Genomic DNA, 23,123 nt, shown 5'->3' on the forward strand with positions numbered 1-23,123 from the left:
GAGACACAGTGTCGTGAAAAAAAAGCCCCCGGGCTTAACAGGTAAAAAACACCATATTGATATTTATTTTCTCTTGTGATTATTTGCATTGCATTTGATATTGAGGTAATCCAAAACTAACAGAAAGTAATCAGGTTACATTACCTTTATATTGTGATACTCACATTAGGTTACTGATTACATTTTTAATCAGGTAACTAGTAATTGTAACAATACGTTTTTAAGTAACCCTCCTGACCCTGGTTGTGGATAAAGACCTTTGCATGACTCCAGCTTTTCCTGCACATTCAACTGTCTTCATCGTGCACGTGTCATCTTACTGTTGCGCAGCGTTTCTCAAAGTGTGGGGCGCGCCCCACTGGTGGGGCGCAGAGATGTGATAGGTGGGTCACGAAATACAAAATAAAAAAATGTTAAAAAATGTTAAAAAGTAAAAAAAAAAAGTAAACATTTTTTTTTTCTTTTTTTTCACACTGGTGGAATATCAAAACAATAAAAAATAGTTTTATTTCGATTATGTTGTTTTCATAATCGTTGCAAGCCAAAATCGTAATTGCGATTAAAATACGATGAATTGAGCAGCCCTAGCTCAAAGTGCACCAGATTGATGCATTTAACTTCAACATTTAAAAAAAATCTTCCTGGGGGAGCATGCCCCCGGACCCAGAGGATGTGACGTCCACCACCAAATAAAGCAGGTTAAAATAATTAAATTGCTACATTTTCTTTTAGTAAACACTGAAAACGGGTCCCACAGACCCAAACAGCACACAAAGGTTAAAGGTAGACCCCTGTCATAGAACGATACATTTGACCATTTTAAGCTTGGCCTACCATTTTATTGGAGTGAACAGGTGGGGCTTGAAGAGGCCCACCTGTTCAAAGTGGGGAATGACAGAAAAAGTTTGAGAAACACTGTGCTAAGGGACAATTGAATGACCTAAATCACACTGAAAACCTGTTATTACGACACAGGTGGATGTTCATAAGCCATCAAACTAAACTGTGTAGCTTGGATTTTAGAATATTTTAGATACGCTTAGTCGTGTTCCATCACTGTTGCACTGACACTGCAGTATGTTCAGAGAGAATCCGTTTATTTATCAGAAAGGTTTACAAGTCCATAACATCTTTAAGTGGGATACAGTAAAAGCCAAGAACCAGGTTTATTTTCACCTGATTCGGAGTTTGCCCAGTCATTCTAAATATGTTCATGAAGTCAATTTACATCTCATCAAGAAAACATAACAAAATGTGACACTGCAGCTCTAAATCTTTTCAGTTGCTGTTGATGTATGGCTTTTCAGGATGCTGTATTTTGTTTTGCCCGCTGCTGTTATTGGCCTCGCTGAACTGGTGGAGGTCCTTCAGCATGTCTGCAAACTGCTCCTCCTGTGAGCACGTACAAAACAGCCATCACTTCAAGCACTGCACACTGTCAATAAAAGGATTTCTCCAAAATACCTTCATAGTAAACACATTAGTATCATGAAAAAAAGATGCAATGAAATTAAGATTATCTTTTTTATCTATTCCATCACAGTACAAGGCAAAAATGTAATGACATAAAATTAATTTTAATTTCAATTTTAGGACTGCAAATAAGGATTTCATCACACAATCTGTCCAAAAACAAAATTTAAATAATAATAATTTAATGTCTGATTGACAATAACATTTATTCATTTATTTTGACATTAATATATATATATATCATTAACAATCAGAAGGTTTGGGTGTTGTAGGTTGGGTGGTGCTTTGCCTCAAATCATCCTCAATTATTTAGCAGTACTAACTAACTAACTAACTACACAAACTGGATGATTAAATCAGTAACTACAGTAGCCTATATGTAACAGAACATAGTCTTGCTTGATTTGACCTAAATGCACCTTACTTGCACATGTATTTTCTATATCTGCAAAAAGTCAGTAGGTTGTACCAAAAAAAAGAAGATCTGACGCAAAAAAATAAGCTACACAACACTTCCCCTTAAAGCTGCAAAACAATTACTCATATTAAAGTATAGAAATACACTAAATGATGGTGCAGTGTTTGGTGCAGTTGGACTGACATGTGGTTAAATAGATGAAGTTAATTATTATTTAAACTTTTTCTTTCACAATGCTTACCAGTATATTGACTCGCTCGGCTGCGGCCATGGCAACACTCAGCTTCCTCTCATCTTCCTCCCTCTCCTCCTCAATCACACCCAGCCTGTGACACACACACACACACACACACACACACACACACACACACACACACACACACACACACACACACACACACACACACACACACACACACACACACACACACACACACACACACACACACACACACACACACACACACACACACACACACACACACACACACACACACACACACACACACACACCCAAATAAGAGATGCTCATGCTTGAGTCAGTTAACAACAACAGCATACTGCTTTCTGTGGAATACAGCTTAGAGGCTAAATATACATGCATATTGAACATAGCAGTGGTGTAAAGTAACTAAGCACATTTACTCAATTACTGTTTAAGTAACATTTTGAGGGACTTGTACTTTACTTGTACAATGTTTACTTTGCACTTCTACCCCACACAATTCAGAGGTATAAGGTGTTATTTTACTCCACTACATTAATTGAATACCTTTAGTTACTTTGCTTTGATAACACTTTAATGCATCAATAATTATAATCAAAACATACGTTATTCTGAAATGGACCAATATGTGTATCAGTTACTTTTGGTTCTTGTATATTTTAATGCTAATACTTTCGTACTTTTACTTATACATTTTTTATTGCAGGACTTTTACTTATAACAGAGTATTCCTACACTCGGGTACTTTTACTTTTACTTAAGTACACAATCTGAGTCCCAGCTAGCAGAGGGAACGTTCTCACAACTTTGGCTAACATTACCTACAGGTTCTAATAAGGTTTTAAAGAAACGTTTTAATCTGATGTTAAAAGAACCTTTTTAGGATGTTTATTTTTTCAAATAATGTTCCTATAAGGTTTAGACATAACGTTGTAACTGCAACATTCAGAGGATGTTTTGAGGATGTTATTGAGGCCTGAGATGGCAGAATTTTTTTTTATAAAATGTTCCTTTAATGTTAACAAAGTGGAACGTTTTGCCTCCAACATTCTAAGGATGTGTTTTGGACGTTGTTGGGGTAACACATTAAAGATGTTCTTTATAAAACATTCCCTCAATGTTACACGATAAACAAAGAAGAACATTTTGAAAGCAACATTTGGATAATGTTTTCAGGAGGTTATGCTTTTTTATAAAATGTTCCTGTGATGCGAAATATTAACAGGGTCATGGTCAACGTCAGAGTTATTTGTAGTGCGCTTTAAAAAACAAACTTGTTGCATTTGTTTGAAAAGGATGTTTAAAAAAAAATCTGATGTCACCACATGTTCCTTTTTTAAAAAACAAAAACAAACATGCAATTCATGATATTGCATGTTTGCGTCGGCATGTCTGAGTTTCCAGCTAGACATTGTTAGTTCTAAAAACATTCTGAGAATGTTACCATTCATTGTTCTCGGAATGGTTTCATCGAGAAGTTTTATTTTGGTTCCTAGAATGTACTTCTGAAAGGTAGGATAACGTTCTCTAAAAACATTCTTAAAATGTTTGGTAATAACATTCTTCGAACATTATACCCCAAGTGTTTTTGTTGTTTATGCACATATCTCTATTCATATGGATCGAATAACACTTAGAAAACCAAAGACAGACATATAGAAGAACGGACCGACTATCACCGCCCGTCCCTGAAACCCCTGTTAGTGTTTGTATATGTTTGTTTCTACTGTGTGTGTCTCTCTCTCCCCCCACCTGCCTGCTGCTCTGCTCTACACGGCTGGGAGCAATCTCCAATCAACCACACCTGCAACCTGCTCATCAGCCACACTATGAAAGCCTGCAGCCTGCACTCATTCCCTGCCAGATTGTTGCCGTGAACGGTTTGTTGCGTGCCGCTCTAGCTTTTTGCCAGCATATTCTTTGACAACTTTGCCTGCTTTTGCCTCACACTCATTTGTGTGTCTCTCCCAGGAGGAATCCAAGGCAATCCACACTCCCAAGACCAGCCAGGCCTCTCTACCCACCCTGGAACAACTGTTTCCCACTGCCGCCATAACCAACCTCCACTCCCAGCTCCCCTTTTCTAATAAACAAATGTTACTTTCACCAGGTGATTCCGATTCATCCTTTTACATGTGTTAATAGTCAAATTCCAATAGTTAAGTAAACTTATCAAAATCATCCTAATGACCACGTGGTCAGTCCACTTACCCAGGAATTTTGAGTTGAACAATTAAAGGAATATTATGTCTTTATGTTCTAATAATGTAAACATATTTTAGTAAATTGTTACCACAGAACATTTGCATAATGTTTTAAACATAAAGCATGTTATCCCTCTCTAAAATAACATTCTGGCAACATAAACAAATCTAACTTGCAGCTGAAAACGTTTTAACAACAGTAGGGTAACAGTAGTGAGGTTCTAACAATGTTATCACCAAACATTTTAAGAATGTTTTTAGAGAACGTTATCCTACATTTCAGAAGAACGTTCTGGGAACCAAAGAAAAACTTCCTGCTGAAAACATTCCTAGAACAATGAATGTAACATTCTCAGAATGTTTTTAGAACAACAAATGTCTATCTGGGAGAGTCCAACCACCTCTTAGTGCAGGCAACATGTATTAGGATTGTCTTAAAAGCTGAATATCTTTGCTCTAAAATGCAACTAGAATGCATAATTTCGGTTTAGCTCTTGTACCTGAAGGCGGCGCTGGCCAGCTGCTCGTCTCTCATCACCAGCTGATTCCGAAGGTCGGTCACTTCAGCCAGCATCATTGCATTCTGGTCCTGGCTCTGGATGATGAAGTCCTCCAGGCGCTTTGCCATGTCCAGCTCGTTCTCTGTCACCTGCTCTATCCCCAGGCGAAGCTCTGAGAGCTCCTGAGCGTGCTGGTGTGTGAATAACAGTTTGACATTTTATTTAATTAGCTTATCCTTTAGAACAGGGGTTATCTATCTTTTGTAACTAAGGCCCACTTTTACATTTTGAACACTACATACCCAAATAAAACATGACAAAGAAAACATATAAATAAACTGGGCTGTAAATATTTGTAATGCGCATTCTTGTTGGTACCACAAAATCAGGAATTCGACCGGTGAAGTCCGAATACAAACTTTGAAAGAAGAATCTCAAAAACACCAACCTCAGAATCCAATCAACCAAGAGTGCTGTAGTAATATACATTGTTTTGAAAGTTCTGTCTTATTCGTGTATCATTAAATTGGGGATATACAGTACTATCCAATTTGATCTGTGGACATGTCCATCTGTGTTTGTTAGACAAACAACTGCCAATTGAATATCATGTTTCTATTGAATTGTTATTGATAATTCCGCTAAGACGACCAACAGATGTTCCACTTGTAACTTAAAGGCGGCCCATTCAGGTGTTTGATCTTCTGAGGTCAACGGAAAAGGCCATTAGGTTTCTGTCCTTTTTGTTGGCCAACTCAGAAGTCAGCATCACACTGATTCCAAGCCCCCACTATGTGAGTTGAGTGTTAAGGCACATTTTTGTATAGTGGCCAAATGGTGGTTACAACTTTTTGGGGTTAGTCAGGTTGCTGAATCAATTTCTGACATGGCAGTTTTAACCAGAAAGTGGCCATATTTGTACTACGAGTGGGCTGATTTTGATGAATTTTGGGTCGATTTCAAAGTGTTAAGGGAGTCAAAACTTAAAAATGCTAATGCTAATTGTGCAAATTGCCCATATGCGAGTTAGTATCCGGCAGTTTCTATGTGCTGGGTACCCTAACCATCCATTTCTAACATAAAATGTTGGGGTAGTCAACATTTCAGGGTTCACACTGTTGGCAAATAGACTAATTGGGAAAGAGACGTCTCCAAATCTGCGGATACTTTTCTTCTGGGTTATACTCATTACAAACACCTAAATAGCTCTTGTTTAATTACGTACTAAAAGTAATTTTCTGAACAAGAACAGACCATGTCCAACTTTGACATACCCTATCCAGCAAGTTGAAGTGCTCAGTCTCAGTCTTCATCTCACTGGACTCCCTGCTCTGCATGACTTTGATCCATGGAACTGGTGCAGGGGTGCGTTTGATACTGTCACTCTGGAAAAAGAGGAAAGATAGTGCACTTAAGTTCTTCTAATAAAACATTAAAGACACATCTTTGTGTTAACTCATATGTTAAAATAAAGAGTATTACTGTTAATTGTAAATGCAACATTTCAAGTATTTATTGCAGTATTTACAGTATAGCAGTGGTATGAGCATATGACCTGCTGTCAGTTGTGCAAAAATAATTTACTCAAGTACTGTACTTAAGTAACATTCTGAGAGACTTGAATATCAAATCTTCTTGCAACTTTGTACTTCCACCCCATTACAATTCAGAGGTAAATGGTGTACTTTTACTCCATGACATTTATTTAATACCTTTAGTTACTTTACAGATTTAGAATACTGATGTGAAATATAATCAACTATTAAATCAGACTTTAGTTCCACCTGGAGTAAATCCACCAGCTACCCTGCAGAATACAAAGTCATTCAGACTAGCTGCACCTTCACCAGCTTTGAGAACACTTTCATGATCAATCATTATAAAACATCCATCCATCCATCCATCTTCTCCCGCTTATCCGTGATCGGGTCGCGGGGGTAGCAGTTCCAGCAGAGAGCCCCAAACTTTCTTTTCCCTGGCGACATCAACCAGCTCTGACTGGGGGATCCCAAGGCGCTCCCAGGCCAGCGAAGAGATATAATCCCTCCACCTGGTCCTAGGTCTACCCCTTGGTCTCTTCCCAGCTGGACGTGCCTGGAACACCTCCCTAGGGAGGCGCCCAGGTGGCATCCTAACTAGGTGCCCGAACCACCTCAACTGGCTTCTTTCGACGCGAAGGAGGAGCGGCTCAACTCCGAGTCCCTCCCTGATGACCGAACTTCTCACCTTATCTCTAAGGGAGACACCAGCCACCCGGCGGAGGAAACCCATCTCGGCCGCTTGTATCCGCAATCTCGTTCTTTCGGTCATGACCCATCCTTCATGACCATAGGTGAGGGTAGGAACGAAAATGGCCCGGTAGACAGAGAGCTTTGCCTTCCGGCTCAGCTCCCTTTTCGTCACAACGGTGCGGTAAAGCGACTGCAATACCGCTCCCGCTGCTCCGATTCTCCGGCCCATCTCACGCTCCATTGATCCCTCACTCGAGAACAAGACCCTGAGATACTTGAACTCCTTCACTTTGGGTAAGGACTCATTCCCTACTTGGAGTGGACAGTCCATCGGTTTCCTGCTGAGAACCATGGCCTCAGATTTGGAGGTGCTGATCCTCATCCCAGCCGCTTCACACTCGGTTGCGAACCGATCCAGTGAGTGCTGAAGGTCGCAGACCAATGAAGCCATCAGAACCACATCATCTGCAAAAAGCAGTGGTGCAATCCTTAGTCCACCGAACTGCAGACCCCCCCCCCCACGACTACGCCTCGAAATCCGATCCATGTATATTACAAACAGGATTGGTGACAAAGCGCAGCCCTGGCGGAGGCCAACCCTCACCGGAAATGGGTCCGACTTACTGCCGAGGACCCGGACACAGCTCTCGATTTGGGAGTACAGAGATTGGATGGCCCTGAGTAGAGACCCCCTCACCCCATACTCCCGCAGCACCTCCCACAGTAACTCCCTGGGAACCCGGTCATACGCCTTCTCCAAGTCTACAAAACACATGTAGACCCGATAAGCGTACTCCCAGGCCCCCTCCAGGATCCTTGCGAGAGTAAAAAGCTGATCCGTCGTTCCACGACCAGGACGGAATCCGCATTGTTCCTCCTCAATCTGAGGTTCGACAATCGGCCTGACCCTCCTTTCGAGTACCTTGGAGTAAACTTTCCCGGGGAGGCTGAGTAGTGTGATGCCTCTGTAATTGGCACACACCCTCTGATCCCCCTTTTTGAAAAGGGGGACCACCACCCCGGTCTGCCACTCCTTCGGTACTGTTTCCGACTTCCACGCAACGTTGATGAGACGTGGAAATGCTGAAGGCTCTGGGTGTTGAGGGACTGTCATTATAAAACATATCATATATATTATTCTGAAATGGAATAATCTGCCTGCTGACTAATTCAGCCGAGCTAGTCTCCCGGTCCCTCTTTGCACTCACAGTTTTTGGGGATGAGATGAACAGTTGGTTGGTCTCCGTGTCCGGTTCATTGTCAGCGGTGGGCAGATCTTCAGAGCTCGTCTGCCTCTTCAGGGTGTGTTTTCCCTGACCAGGCCGTCTGTGTGGAGCGCTCTGGGTTCTGGTCACCGGCTTCCTCTCTCTCATGCTCCTCCTCCGAGTCCTGCCCTCCCTATTGAATTCATACATTCATTTACTAATGATGACATTTGGCAAATCTGAAAATCATTTAGGCAGTTTAATTATCCATATTACATTACATTACATTACATTGCATTTAGCTGACGCTTTTATCCAAAGCGACTTACAATAAGTACATTCGACCAGGAAGACACAACCTTGAAGAAAACAGAATCATATAAGAACATCAGGTTTCAAAGAGCCAATCGTTTCAAGTGCTACTCAACTGGCTTTAGATAAGCCAGTCCTTTATTAGTATATAAGTGCTCTGTTAGCAGTTATTTGTTAGTCATTCTATCGCTCGAAGTGGAGTCGAAAGAGATGAGTTTTCAGTCTGCGCCGGAAGGTGTGTAAGCTATCTGCTGTCCTGATGTCAATGGGGAGCTCATTCCACCATTTTGGAGCCAGGATAGCAAACCCACGTGTTTTTGCTGATGGGAACTTGGGTCCCCCTCGCAGCGAGGGTGCAGCGAGTCGTTTGGCTGATGCAGAGCGAAGTGCACGTGCTGGGGTGTACGGTTTAACCATGTCCTGGATGTAGGAAGGGCTAGATCCATTCGCAGCATGGTACGCAAGTACCAGTGTCTTGAAGTGGATTCTAGCAGTTACTGGAAGCCAGTGGAGGGAGCGGAGGAGCGGAGTGGTGTGGGAAAATGTTGGAAGGTTGAAGACCAGACGAGCCGCTGCATTCTGGATGAGCTGCAGAGGTCGGATGGCACATGCAGGTAGACCAGCCAGGAGGGAGTTGCAGTAGTCTAGGCGTGAGGTGACGAGAGCCTGGACCAGAACCTGCGTTGCTTTCTGGGTCAGCTGGGGACGTATCTTCCTGATGTTGTAAAGCGTGTATCTGCAGCAGCGGGTTGTAGCAGCGATGTTTGCAGTGAAGGACAGGTTGTTATCTAGGGTCACACCCAAATTCCTTGCAGTCTGGGTCGGGGAAACAACAGAGGTGCCGATGTTGATTGTCAGGTCAAGAGTGGGACAATCTTTTCCCGGAAGGAAAAGCACTTCAGTTTTGTCAAGGTTGAGCTTGAGATGATGAGCGGACATCCACTGAGAGTTGTCAGCTAAACAAGCAGAGATGCGTGCGACGACCTGGGTCTCTGAGCGGGGAAAGGACAGAATTAATTGGGTGTCGTCAGCGTAGCAGTGGTATGAAAAACCATGCGGGCTAATGACAGATCCGAGCGAGTTTGTGTACAGGGAGAAGAGGAGAGGACCAAGAACAGAGCCCTGAGGGACCCCTGTAGTTAATTGACAAGGGTCGGACTCTGACCCTCTCCATGTTACCCTGTAGGTGCGGTCTTTGAGGTATGAGGTGAGGAGGGAAAGTGCAGAGCCTGATACTCCAAGGTGCATATCTGCACTTAAAACGTTTTGTATGTATGCATCTCAAATGGAGTAATAGATAGATAGATAGGTAGGTAGATAGAAAGATAGATAGATAGATAGAAAGATAAATGGATAGATAGATAGATAGAAAGATAAATGGATAGATAGAAAGATTGATAGATAGATAGAAAGATAAATGGATAGATAGAAAGATAGATAGATAGATAGATAGATAGATAGATAGATAGATAGATAGATAGATAGATAGATAGATAGATAGATAGATAGATAGATAGATAGATAGATAGATAGATAGATAGATAGATACTTTACTTACCCGAAATTGGGAAATTAGTTTGTCACAGCAGCAGTGTCGTCAAGCATTACATGGTTATCGACATCTAAAAATAAACATTGGCTGAGCCTAGGAACACACATACCCGTCTCGTGGGCCTTTGGAGTCCACAGGAAGCTGCTGGAGGGAGGACTGGTGAGGGCTGAACTTGCCCAAGTCTTTAGGAAGAACATACACTGGTTTGACTTGTCCCATTTGGCTGCAAGACAAAAGCATGCCTGATTAACATTATTATTATAACCCAATATCACAAAGCATGTCTAATATTGCTGTAAATATAATATAAAGAGCATGAACACCACTTCCCATAACAATACTGCACATATTTTATTTTATTATTCTAAGTACTTTGCAATAGTATACTGCACGTAGTTATTTGGTATATCCAGATTTCATGTAAATAATGTTCTATATCTTAACATAAAATAGTGGTTATAGGCCTTATACATACCCGTTTATTATGATCCGATGTGCATCTGGGCCCAGTGACTCTGTTATCTGGTTCAAAATGGAAGGCAGAGGGTGCAGCTCTTCAACTTTGTCCTAAGGGAGGAAGAAGCTTTGTTAGGTCCAATCAACTCTAGACCTGTGTTCAGTTTCTTGATATAGTATGGAAAAGAAAAATGATGTTAAAGCAAGCTGTATGCAAACATCAATCAGGATGTAGTCAATCTGGAGCTAGTCTCACTGATTGAAAAAAACCAACCCCATATCCATATTGGATATAGATCCCATTCTTACTATCATGTGTCACGCTTTGTCACACAAGTTTCCTGTTTTATTTTTGAAAAGTCACCCCCCCTGTGTTATGTATTTGCCTTCCTGTCTCTGTGTGCTCCCTACTGTTTGAATACCTGATTCTGCTCACCTTGTGTTTTCCTGCCCTCCCCAGCTGTCTCCTTGTGATTAGTCTTGCATGTTTAAGGTTTGGTTTTCTGTTTTTGTCAGATCCTTATTTTCTTTTGTGGAAGTGCTCAGTGTTATGTAGGGTGTTGTTACTTTTGATTTGCCTTTCCTTGTCCTGTGCTACCGATTAAAGGTCTTTTCTGTTGAACATGAGTCTGTCTGCATTTGGGTCCACCCTGCTCTGCTCTAAACCATGATATGTTAGTAAATAAGGCTTTAAAACAGGTCATTTGTGACTTCCATCCCGTTATATTAATGTAATTAATATGTTTGTGAGTCTCATCGTATAATGAAACCAAGCTTACAGATCATGTACAGAAGTGAAATACTTTGACATTTACACTAACATTAAAACTACAATTGGATGCATTCGTTTTCTGTCCTACCTGGTTTCTCTTGTAGATGATGTCCACCAGAAGGCCATGAAGCACAGCCAAGCGCAGAGGCAGATCCACGTAGCCATCGAAGGAAGACATTGGGATTTCTGTTTCTATATTCGACACCGTTTGTAGAAAACCCCTCATTCCATCCCAGTGCTGCTGCAGGAATTCATTCATGAAAAGCATGTACTCCTCCTTCTCTCCGAACCTAAACCAGAAATACATATTTCAGACACTGAAGCCCCTTTAGGTAGACCAAGAAGATTCTGTATCCTCGTTATATTTGTATTGCCACTCACAGGGTGAAGTTGGCCAGATTTTGGATGACTTTGGCTGTCAAGGTGAGGGTACGCAGAATGTTTGGCTCTGGAAAAGCCTGTGTCAGCCCAAACAGAGAAGGACTTAGGATAGCAGGACATAAGAATCGGAGGAAGAGGGAAGCAGAGATGAGACGCTGGCCAATCTCTGGTCTGCCCTGGTCTTCACACAGCTCAACCCAGCTGGAGAAGATCTTGTTTAACTCTTCAGGAAAGGGTCTGCAAGAAAGAAACATATCAAGCGTCAGTTTTAATTACATTTTTCATCAGAACCTAAACATTCAATATTTGATCTAGGGCACCGGGTTAGTTGGGCACCATGATGATTATGTATATATTGGGCACAGGTGGTGGTGGGATTGGTGCACCAGATTGAGATTGGCGCACCAGATTGAGACATTTATGTATTGTATTATTGAAATACTACAAAATAAACAGACGAAAAGATATTCTTCCCTGAACATTTTTCCTGCGTAAGATTTGCTTACTGGTGGCAGTTTTCTTTTGAGTTATATTTCTGCTTTATTTCTTGATTTAGCCGCTACATTGGATATGTTCTGTCTTTTTCTATGTTCTGTTATTTTACCCATGGGTCTCCACAATCTTCTGCACCACCTCCTCACAGGCTTCCATCAAGTGCTTCTGGTTGTTTGGCAATTCAGAGGCAGAGCATTTGCGAGGGTCAACTTCACAGTTCTCCACGGAGGTGTGAAGACGGTTGATGAAGTCCCCTGCAGGGAAAAATATAGCACAGAGTTCAGGAAAAAAACGAAACACCTACCAATACCAATTAGGAGAAGCCACTGAGCTACCCCACCTAGTGTGACGATCAGGTACTTCTGTCCAACTAGCTTCATATATTCATCTATGGCTTTAGTGGCCAATGTGTTCTCTCTGAAGATCAATGCCTCCCTCTCTCCAAGACGCTCCACCTCCGCACTGCCCAGATCAAGGAGGAACTCCTGAAGCATACACATTACATGTCTGATTAAACCTTTTTGTTGTCTTTTTTTATTGGGTTATGAGTTCATTTGTCATATGCTTTTTCTTTGAGACTCTACCTTAGCTTTGCCAATGCTCTGCAGTACATGGACCAGAGCCCCTGCCAGTTCTTCCTTCTCCTTCACATTCAGCAGAGGCTCCAGGTTTCTGCACATCTCAACATAATCCACCGTCACATACTCAGCAAACTCTTTGTATTTCTCCATGGGCTGCACTTGCAAGTTCTGAAAACGGGCCTTGACGCGGAGTGAAGCCTGTGGCCCCAGCTGCTCTTTGGTCCCAGTTGTGCCAGAGGACTTGTATGGAGCAATGGGATACCACTTCTCCTGATAGGTCCTCCCTCGGATCTCAGGTAAAGGTATGGCCACACTGCCCAGTGGGTGCAGGCTGGACTCATCTCGGGAGTGGCGCTTTTTCTTGGGGTCTTCTTCTCTGAAGAGGTGCAGGGTGATTTGGGAGACACATGGCAGGTTGTCTAGCTCAAAGAATTCCCCCCAAAATAACTGACACCCTCCAGCTGCACCTCCACTTGCCCCGACGCCTCCTGAAAACCCAGAAGAGTTGTCCCCTGCCACGTTGGAGCGGTGAGACGGTTTATCGACAATCCGGCTGCTGGTCCGGGCAAACAGGGTACCGTCCAGGTGCAACTCACAGTAATAACTCCGCTTGGGAGGCAGATCCTTAGCTTCATTTATCCAAAGACTCAAGGAGTTCTCTGTGCGCTCGATGTTATCCTGTGGACAATGATGCAGGGTATTTGTTTAGGATTATGATTTAGCATGACACATTTTCTGAAACAAAGGCTAACTTCTTACCTTGTTTGGCTGGGCAACCCTTCTCAAGTCTTCAATCCAACGATCACGTTGGGCAGCTGAGGTGCAGCCAAAGCAGTGGGTGTTCTCAGAGTTGATCACCTATAAGTACGGGAATCGTGCAATTGAATGTATTATTTATTTATGTACATATTCCCAATCATGTCTATTTAAGTCCCATTTCTTGTTTTTATAGTGTCTTTTTGTTTTTATATTGTCTTGTTGTTTTTATATTGTTTTGTTGTTGCGTGTTGGCACCTTGAGTTCATTGTAATGTCGTTGTACCTGTACAATGACAAATTAAAGATCTATCTATAGAGTGGAGAAAGATGAGCCAATTTGTACTTATGTTGTCCTCTAGGCAAGGAAAAACAAGATAGAAGTCAAATGAAAACAACAACCTTTACTTTAGGATGTCTTCTGTCAATCAACATTAAAATAATGCATCTATCACATAATCATGCAAATATTACTTCCAAAAAAGAGGTCTGTGGCTTGACTTGTCCCATTCAAGGGGTAAATTGAGCCATTTGGGGGTAAATTGACCAATTGACTTTCACAAGTTCGCCATGTGCTTCTCTCCATCAAAGCCAAATAGAAGTGATGGGTGAATTTATGGTCACATGGCAACACATGTGAAGAGTTGCCTAGATACAGGGGGTGGGGGAACTTACCCACTGGCTCATCTAACCCCACCCTCCACAACATAAAAGCCAACAAGTCTATGTTAGCCTTACTTGGATAGAACGTTTATTTTATCGACACACTGGAGGCACTTTATGATGCTCCCTAGGATACTTAAGCAGTACAGACACAATGCAGAAGTGAAGGTACCTCAAAGCAGTACTTCTCCCCCAAAATGGAGCTGTGGACCGGCCTGATGACAGTGCTGGTGTCTGCACTCAGATCTAGACTCCCCAATGCGCTGACTGGAATTGACACAGACTCCCGAGAACCATAGTGCCTTAAAAGTACAAAAAGTCAGTCAGAATGGAGTCAAATACCATGACTTTCAAGGGTAATAAATGTTCTTTTACCTTTCAATATCCATTGGACTCTAGCTCTATCTACAACTTTCACAAAATGCTGGTACTAAGGTTACATGAATATATATGATTTGATATACAGTATGTAATGATAGATTAGAATCTATTAAAAAAAAGGCCTAGTAGAGATCTCATTGATAGCCATTACATTTTGTGAATACATTCATGGTTCCCAGAGGATGTAGCATACCGACATGGTAAACATGATATCTTCTAAACATTGTGAGCTTGCTGACGTTAGCATGAAGCTTAGCCTCACAGATAGGATAGTGTGACTTGTGTTTTCCCTGTCAGGTTTTGGACAGTACAAGAGCACAATGAATAGGCAACCGTTACTTCACTGTTAACCCAACATTGATTTAAAAAGTCAACAAAATTATGCACTTTAACCTTTTATTCATTTCAAATATAAAGTTTGGTAGCACAGAGCCAGCACGACATAAAAAACTTTGAACGTCTAAGCACTTCACTTAGTTTGCTTTCACAATCATTACAGTGCATATTACCTGCTTCCTTTGATTAGACCCATGGGGTTCAGTTGGGTGGTGCTATTCCTCTTGGCCCTGTTCTCAAGACGTCGCTTGATCAACGCCTGAGGGCAGATAAGGCAAGCATGATGTATCACGACAATTATGTTTAACGTCAGCAGGAGATGCATGTGTACAATACTCACCCTGACACCGCCATCTTGGTTCTTGGGTCGTGGGCCGCCCGTTGACCCCACGTGGTCAGGGCCACATTCTGAGTATTGGAAAGAGATCATTTGTATGTATTGTTTTTATTTATTCCTGGTAACATGTTATAGTTTGAAAAAAGCCAATCTATTTTGCATACAATTCCAAATTGAAGATAAAGATCAATACTGGCACTCTTTGGGTTCAAACTCTTTTCTCAAAATCTTGTGTCGTCATTCCTCCAACACCAATGCCAGCATTCACTTCTGCACTTCAACTGAGTAAACTCTGGAAACATTGCTCAAAGCTTAGCAAATACATTCAGATTAAGCCATAGAGGATGTGGTATTCAGCTGGACCTGCAGCAATCTTAGTAAAATGAACTAGTTGGCTATACATTCTTATTATTGAAACCCATTTAAAGCAGCAGAGAGGATGAAATAAGAACATCAAATACTGCCATGATTTACCCTGAATTTTGCAAACCTTCTCTCATAAGATTAGAATATCTTTAAAGTCAACGATGTGAATAAAGAAGTTAACAATGCAGAGTTCTGTAAGAAAGATTTTCCTTTTTCCTACCGAAAGCCCCACCACAAACAATCCAGCGTCTAAATCCCATCATTTAGTCCAGAGCTGTGCCACAGTCTTGTTACTTCGATCCCTGGCCCTTTAACATTTCCCTCCTTTCTTCATTAACATATATTGATGGTGACACGAAGCCAACTAGCCAAAAACTATACAGTATCAGTCCCTTCCACCGTGCAGCTTCTTCTTAGCAATGAGCCAGAGTAGAATGGAAGCTGACTCTGCCCACTGGACTGCGAGAACAACCCAGTGAGATGTTATCTTCAACAAACTTAGAGGAAGTAATTTGACAGTCACTCGCACGCAAAAACATTCAGCTATTTCCTCTGTGACTGCAGCATCATTCATACTCAGTGTTGCTGTGAGGTCAGTAGCTGTAACGCTGGTCATCCAAATTCCCTGCTTGGCTTATTGTTACATTTTAAAATGCAAGATTTTGTTGTTTAATTTGCTTAAAGTTATTTAAGGGAGTTTATTTCTTGATTATAAAACCGTTTGAATGTAATGATTTACACTTTCATTGTCGAAATGGTTGCATTTGACCCATCCTAGTGTTAGGAGCAGTGGGCTGCCATTATGAACTACGTCCGGGGAGCCGTGTGGGGAACGGTGCCTTGCTCAGGGACACTACATTTACACAACTTAAGTCTCCAAGTGAGGAGTAGTACTCAACGTTAGCATAGTAATGAAGCACATTGGACATTATTCTTTAAAAAATAATAATGTTATGACATATATTTTGTGGTGAAGGCTGTCAACATGGGATACAAATCAATATATTAATTTAAGTTGGTGGCTTAAGCAAGGCTAGCTAACACTTTGGGTAACCTTTTATGAATTTTGCTAATGTTTACTCAATTGACCGTCATTTGTAAGACATTTAGAGGCCAGGCCACTGACGTGAGTAAACCTACTAAAGACCCAAGTCCAAAAAAAAGGCCCTGTCCTGCCAGAACAAGATTCTTGGGACACAAGGCAGGGGTGCTCATGGGAGTTGCAGTCTTTCTCCAAAGGCGCCGCCAAAATCAACACCGAAAATAAGAATACCTTGTAGTAGCTTTAAATATGTAAATGTATTAACCTGTTTCCATATCTGCGAGGTTCTGCATGCTGTGTGCCGACAGGAAACTGCTGATACGGTTTCGGGTCCACATCGTTGGCTAAGAAAGACACACAAACACAAACACATATTTGTCAGCGGATGTTTAGTGCTTTCCCCTCTCTGTTAGTCAAACATGTTCATGTTTTCTACAGGTTGAGTGAGTTTTGGTGAATCATGTGTGTGTGTGTGTGTGTGTGTGTGTGTGTTGGTACCTCTTCCTCTGGAGATATGATAATTTGACCATCTTCAAGAATACAGCTGCTAATGTCCCATAAGGGCACCTCCTGGTGCGGGGCCCATTGTTGTCTTAGGAGTTCAGCGGGTCCAACCTCACCCACACCTGGCACACCGACAGACACATTGATATTCCTCACGAATTGACACAGTTGCATGTGGTTTACCCACACCCAAGAATCTCATTCTGGACCCATTCTGGTAAATACATGACAATATAATTCCTCACACTTTGGAAAACCAACTATAGTTCAATCAAATGAGGACATCACAGGGACTTAATTGCTGGCACACGCTGGCTCAATTATGGCATGGTGGTACTTATCTCTCACAGAACTTGGTCACTCCCATTAGTGAAGTTGCCGGGGTAACTGATGCTATCGCTCTCTTTTCATGACGCACCAGGATGAGAGAGCTGCACACATCCTGTGGTTCCTCTGGTGTTTTTGTTTTGATGAATATGCCCTTCAACGTATATTTTAAATGGCATTTTTGGTTGAAATGTTCTCTTTTATAATGCGCTTAACTTGCATGATGTTTTACTTAGTAGCCTATAGATTAAAGGGGCCCTGTTATGCTCGTTATTAGGTTCATATGTGTGTGTAGTATCTCTACTGTGACATTTATTTTTCTCATGCTGCCTGTGCTGCAGCACCTCTTTTCACCGTCTGTGAAACCAGAGCCCAGTCTGCTCTGATTGGTTAGCTGGCCGGCTGAGTTGTGATTGATCAACCGCTAAGAGATGATACGTTTAATCAATATTTTAATAAGGATTACAATTAATTTAACAGATAAACCCATAGCTGTGGGTTATGTGTTTCCTAGTTTTTTTGGAAACTTTGACAAGGTCTAACTTTCTGAAATGATCCCAACGTGAGTTGAGATTCCTGATGTCACTAAAGGGAAGGTCAACATTACTTTTTACTTCAGTGATAGACAGCAGGTAGGGTAACTTCCACAAATATAGCTGTAGGTTTGGATAACTAATGTATTGGTACTAAAGAAAAGGTATATTGACCTTATTCAACCATTCATTCACTTTGTCTGTGGGTTTGAATTAGATTTCTCCACTGTTTTTAAAACAAGGAGCCACCATACTGTACATGGAGCCTCACACCTCAGTGCCATACAGTGCAAATGGTTCAATTATGTATCTTTTCTAAACGCTTTGATTTCCTTCTCCGCAGAGCCGATGTTTCCTGTGAGAGCGGGTTGTAAGTTCTGGGCATTTCCTCAGCAGTTTTGACCTTTTTTGGAAAGTGATTTTAGTTTTTTTGTCACGTCTGACAGTAGTCATTTCGAAAGTCTGGGTTCTGCTAAAGTCTGTTTCAGTGGGAAAGAAAATGGCCATAGATTCTGATGTTTGAATGGCTTTCCCTGTCTGTTATGTGGACCGTGTGAAGAATAGTTGTTACCTTTGTTATGACAAATTGAGATCCTAAATAAAGCATACATTATAAAGATGATCTGCGTCAACCAGACTCTTGATTTCTCTTTTTAAAATTGACTTGAAACTTAAGCCCCCTTTCCAGGCCTAAAGGAGGATCTGACACAAATACCATCACCTTATTTTAATGTATATATAGTAAATTATCTATTTTTAATACAACTGATATTTAATGGACCCAAGCCAGTGGAAGAACAAACCACTTAGCATTTGTATTAAGACTATAAGATGCATTTTCCCTGTTTTTGTTTTGTACGGTGATTTACGGTTATTTGAATAGCCAGAGCCAAAGACACATTTACATTAAATGTCCTCCATTCTTGCTTCACACTTACACAGAACTCTGATTCTAACATGTGATTGGTCATACGTCTATACATCTTTAGACAATAAGTAGCTTTTTGAGGTAACAACGCATTGACGCAGATCCTCCTTTATACCTGTATATGTCGTCAAGCCTTATGACAGTCAACTTACTGGAAACCTGTGTTTACTACATAAACGTTATGATGTTTAATTGAGCTGCTGGTGTATGTGGTTTAAGACACCCTTGTATCACATCATCGACAAAGGAATCCATCTGAATCAATCATAGGTTTTATATTTTTTCTGAGATCAGCTCTTTTGCGTGGAAGCTTTTTAAATGAGGAACCCAAGCTAGTTTTCCATTTATCTCTAGCTTTTATATAGATAGTTTCATATAATTTAATCCCAGGGTTATTAAACTAGTTTTTTAACTAAAAGATTACCTAAGTTCCTCTTTAGGGTTGTCTTTTTACAGTGTGTCAGCTTTTTCAGGGTGTGTCGTGTTGTTCTCTTGCAGCTGAAACACTGTTCACAGTTGGCTGTCTGAATCGTGTCTCGTTGTGAAAACAGTCACACGTACAGCACCCACTGTTAGTATGTGACTGAATGATATACCTACAGTGAAAGGAAATCATGCTTTCACCGCATGGGGTAACCATTGTGCTGCATGAATCCAAAATGTGTATTCACATTTGACTATAATTTGATGTATGTATTAACAGTGGTGTAAAGTAACGAAGCACACTTACTAAAGCACTGTACTTAAATCAAATGTTGAGGTTCTAGTACTTTACAAGAGTATTTAAATGATTTGCTACTTTGTACTTCTACTCCACTACAGATCAGAGGTACATGGTGTACATTTACTCCACTACATATATTTAATCCCTTTAGTTACTTCACAGATCTGGATGAATGATGTGAAATCTAACCAACTATTAAATCAGACTTTAGTTCCACCTGGAGTAAATCCACCAGCTACCCTGCAGTCTACAAAGTACTTCAGACTAGCTGCACCTTCACCAGCTTTGAGAACACTTTCATGATCAATCATTATAAAATATATCATATATATTATTCTGAGATGGACCAATCTGCACAACGACCACTTTTACTTTTGGTACTTTAAGTATATTTCTCCTTTCGACTGCTGTGCTGATCTCAAACATTACACTGCTATATAAAGTTTGCAGGTTAGGTGGTGTTACCTTGCATTAGTGACGGGGTGCTGTTCCGACTCTGCAGCCTGGGCCTCTTCAGCTTCTGGGACACAGTCCTCAGGTACTTTTTCAGGAGGGCCCCCCCGCCTGCTCGCTGTGCGGGGTCCGGGGAGGTGACCCCTGAGCTCTCTGCTGCAGCAGATGCTGAAGCTGCATGAGGTTGGGCGCTAGAAGTGGAGGAGGGGGACAGGGCAGCGAACAGGGACCCCGGGGGCTCAGACAGAGCTCTTCTGAAGGGGTTCTTCCTGGGGCCTTTCTCCGGCTTGGCCCCCTCTCCACCTTTCCCCCCGTGTTTGTATCCAGGGTCTTCGCTCAGGGCCTTGCGCCAGTTTTGCATCTTGCTCCATTTGTTGGTGGAGGCCTTCTGAATCTTGTCGAGTGTGGATGTGGCAGAAGTTGATGCTCCTTCTCCATCTTCTTTCACTTCATCCAGCGCTCCCTTGGAGCCGGTGTGCCACTTGTACGTGTTCAGGGGGTCGAGGGTCTCAGGGGCCTGTCCCTCCACAGGAGAATCCTTTTCCTTCTCCGGTGACCCCTGTTCCTTCGGTGGTTGTTGAGCTGCAGGCTCGAGATCTTTCTCCTCGGTGCCCATTTCACATTCAGGTTCTGTCTTTTCTCTCAAGGATGCATCAATCAAAATTAAAATCCCTTCATAGGAGACCTCACCTGTTTCCTCTCTGATTGACTGCTATGTTGTGAGAGCTAAGGATGACAACGTGCACTGGTTCTGTCTCTCTGCTTCTCTCGTTTCCTGTCTTGCAAAATGCGGAGACAACATGCGCCTCGCTGCTCCGGGTGCTTTGCTACAGCGCCCAGCTCATCTCACACGCCTGCTTCCTCATAACATGCAACCGAGAAGTTCACTTTTTAACAGGAATATCACAATTTATTTATGTGCTTTATGCTTTCACCCAATACTTCCCTACTTCCTCACTTCCTGTTCTGCTTTTATGTCTAAGGTTCCTAATTAAACTCTCATGTCTTCTAACAGATGTCTGTATTTTCTTGGTAAAGATTCAAAACTCAGAGATGTTTCTTAAAGTGCGAGGTAGTTCTTCAACATGAAGGAGTTTGAGTCATTTAGTCACACTATGAGTATGAGAAATGTGGTTGTACATCCTGGTTCATATAAATGATGGAGGATGCAACTTCATTTCTAAACCTTACTCCCCTAATTTCCCCAAGATACTTAATGATTAAAAAAGTTAACAAATCAACAAATAAATACTTTCACTACACTTCAAATACATAATTTCTGTGTTCACAAATATACGTGAAGTAATTTGAAATGCATACATAACCCTGGATAAGTTTTCTCATATCTAACCAATTTTTGGCTGGGATTTGTTGTGATAGAAAACAAATATCGTCTGTGACTTGTATTGATTCCCAGATCAATATGGAAGTCCATACTCAGGTAATAAAGTGCACTTGTAATCAGATACCTGTGGGTGCGTGGACTGTTGACTGTTAAGATCAGTTTCCTGTTGAGGCGAGGCTGTGCTTCCTGTTTGCTCCGTTTGTCAGACTGTGAAAACCACTTCCTGCTGCTGCTCTCTGCTCTCACACACCTGCAGGATGCTTCTGTGTCACCATCAATGCCATGTTGCCTGATGGTGAAATACAAGTGGACAGCAAGATATTGATAGACTGCAGAACTCTTCATATTGTGACAATATTTACATTTTCAAATGGAAAGGGACAAGTGCTTACTGCTTGATTTAAACCGACCTTTCTATGCCAATATTTGGCTCAATAGTTGTGTACAAACTGCTCTGAAAACATTCATAAATGCAACAAATATTGTTTATTTGATTTGATTTGTGAAGAATCCGTTTTTGGAAGTCACTGTGCGTTACATTGTGTCTTGTTTTATGGAGGCCCTCTGGTGGTTGTGTTTTGGTATTGATAATATTTATGACATTTTATTTGAAAGTGCATTGACTGTATAGAGCAATGATAAAAAATAACAGTAATAATAATATTATTATTAATCCTTCACCCCCCAGCTCTCTCTACTCTCCGGTCACCCTTTCATCCTCGCCCACCCTCCTGGAGTTCGACCACATGAAGGAGATACAGAGGGTTGGCACCAAGTCCTTCCTGGAGATCAATGACCGCATGAAGGCGATACACAGGGTTGGCAACATGTCCTTTGCCCCCCGCCCCTCAACGACGCCAACCACAATCACCGAAGCAGAGACGCGCACCATCTCCCCCGTCTTCATCACCGTGCCTACGTCAATTTAATGACACATTTGTAGCCATAAATAAATATAGAAGTGGCAAAGGGTCAACAGGTCATGGTGGTGAGTTGTTACAGACCCCCCTCAGCTGTCAACTTGTCTTCACTAGCAAATCTTTTATCGCAGCTAGACTACAAGGAAATAGTGCTACTTGGAGATGTTAACTGGGACTGGTTAACTGCAGTGTCAGAGGATTTTAAAAACCTTTGTATCTCATTGAATGTTACTCAGATTGTTGACAGTCCTACTCGCCCAAATATTAAGTCCCCTAACAAATCCTCCCTAATTGATCTCATTTTAACTAATGTTCCCCATAAATATTCATCTGTGGGAGTTTTTGTAAATGATCTGAGCGATCACTGTGCTGTAGCCACAATTAGGGACACTAAGGTCCAAAAGGTTAAACCTCGCATTATCATCAAGAGAGACAAAAAACATTTTGTGGAGCAGGGTTTTGTTCATGATCTGTTTGGGTTTGATTGGGGTAAAATCGATCTGTGTGCTGATGTAGAAACCGCATGGTCTTATTTTTATCTTGGTTTTATGGAGATCATTGATAGACATGCACCCCTGCGTACATTTAGAGTAAGGGGACGAGACAATCCTTGGTTTTCTGCTGAGCTGTCCAGTCTCCTTCATGAGAGAAACAAGGCCTGGGCAAAGGCTAGGCAATCAGGCTCAGAGGTAGAGTGGCTGCG

General features: G+C 41.7%; 1 protein-coding gene across 1 annotated transcript; it reads right to left on the reverse strand.

Annotated features, from left to right (window-relative positions):
• Nucleotides 1-1,076: 1,076 nt before the first annotated feature.
• rasal3 (RAS protein activator like 3) lies at nucleotides 1,077-20,998 on the reverse strand. Its single transcript, XM_034083436.2, has 19 exons — nucleotides 20,168-20,998; nucleotides 17,185-17,312; nucleotides 16,952-17,030; nucleotides 15,282-15,349; nucleotides 15,115-15,200; nucleotides 14,397-14,526; nucleotides 13,566-13,664; nucleotides 12,810-13,484; nucleotides 12,566-12,710; nucleotides 12,335-12,479; nucleotides 11,731-11,967; nucleotides 11,438-11,639; nucleotides 10,597-10,688; nucleotides 10,231-10,344; nucleotides 8,261-8,450; nucleotides 6,096-6,206; nucleotides 4,822-5,012; nucleotides 2,133-2,217; nucleotides 1,077-1,392 (listed from the first exon to the last, which is right to left on the reverse strand). The coding sequence occupies exons 1-19, from the start codon at nucleotides 20,769-20,771 to the stop codon at nucleotides 1,279-1,281; spliced, it is 3,495 nt and encodes a 1,164-aa protein (XP_033939327.1). The 5' UTR covers nucleotides 20,772-20,998; the 3' UTR covers nucleotides 1,077-1,278.
• Between the last annotated feature and the right edge of the window lie 2,125 nt (nucleotides 20,999-23,123).

This window comes from Pseudochaenichthys georgianus, chromosome 1 (assembly GCF_902827115.2).
Source record: "Pseudochaenichthys georgianus chromosome 1, fPseGeo1.2, whole genome shotgun sequence".
Lineage (NCBI taxonomy): Eukaryota > Metazoa > Chordata > Actinopteri > Perciformes > Channichthyidae > Pseudochaenichthys > Pseudochaenichthys georgianus.

Bases quoted from the DNA above. Each gene is read 5' to 3' on its own strand.
- rasal3 (XM_034083436.2), bottom strand. From the start codon at position 20,771: ATGGGCACCGAGGAGAAAGATCTCGAGCCTGCAGCTCAACAACCACCG. The intron at 14,527-15,114 runs GTAATATGCACT...TGTACTTTTAAG, and splicing joins GGTCTAATCAAAGGAAGCAG to GCACTATGGTTCTCGGGAGT. The intron at 5,013-6,095 runs GTATGTCAAAGT...TTCACACACCAG, and splicing joins ACTTCAACTTGCTGGATAGG to CACGCTCAGGAGCTCTCAGA.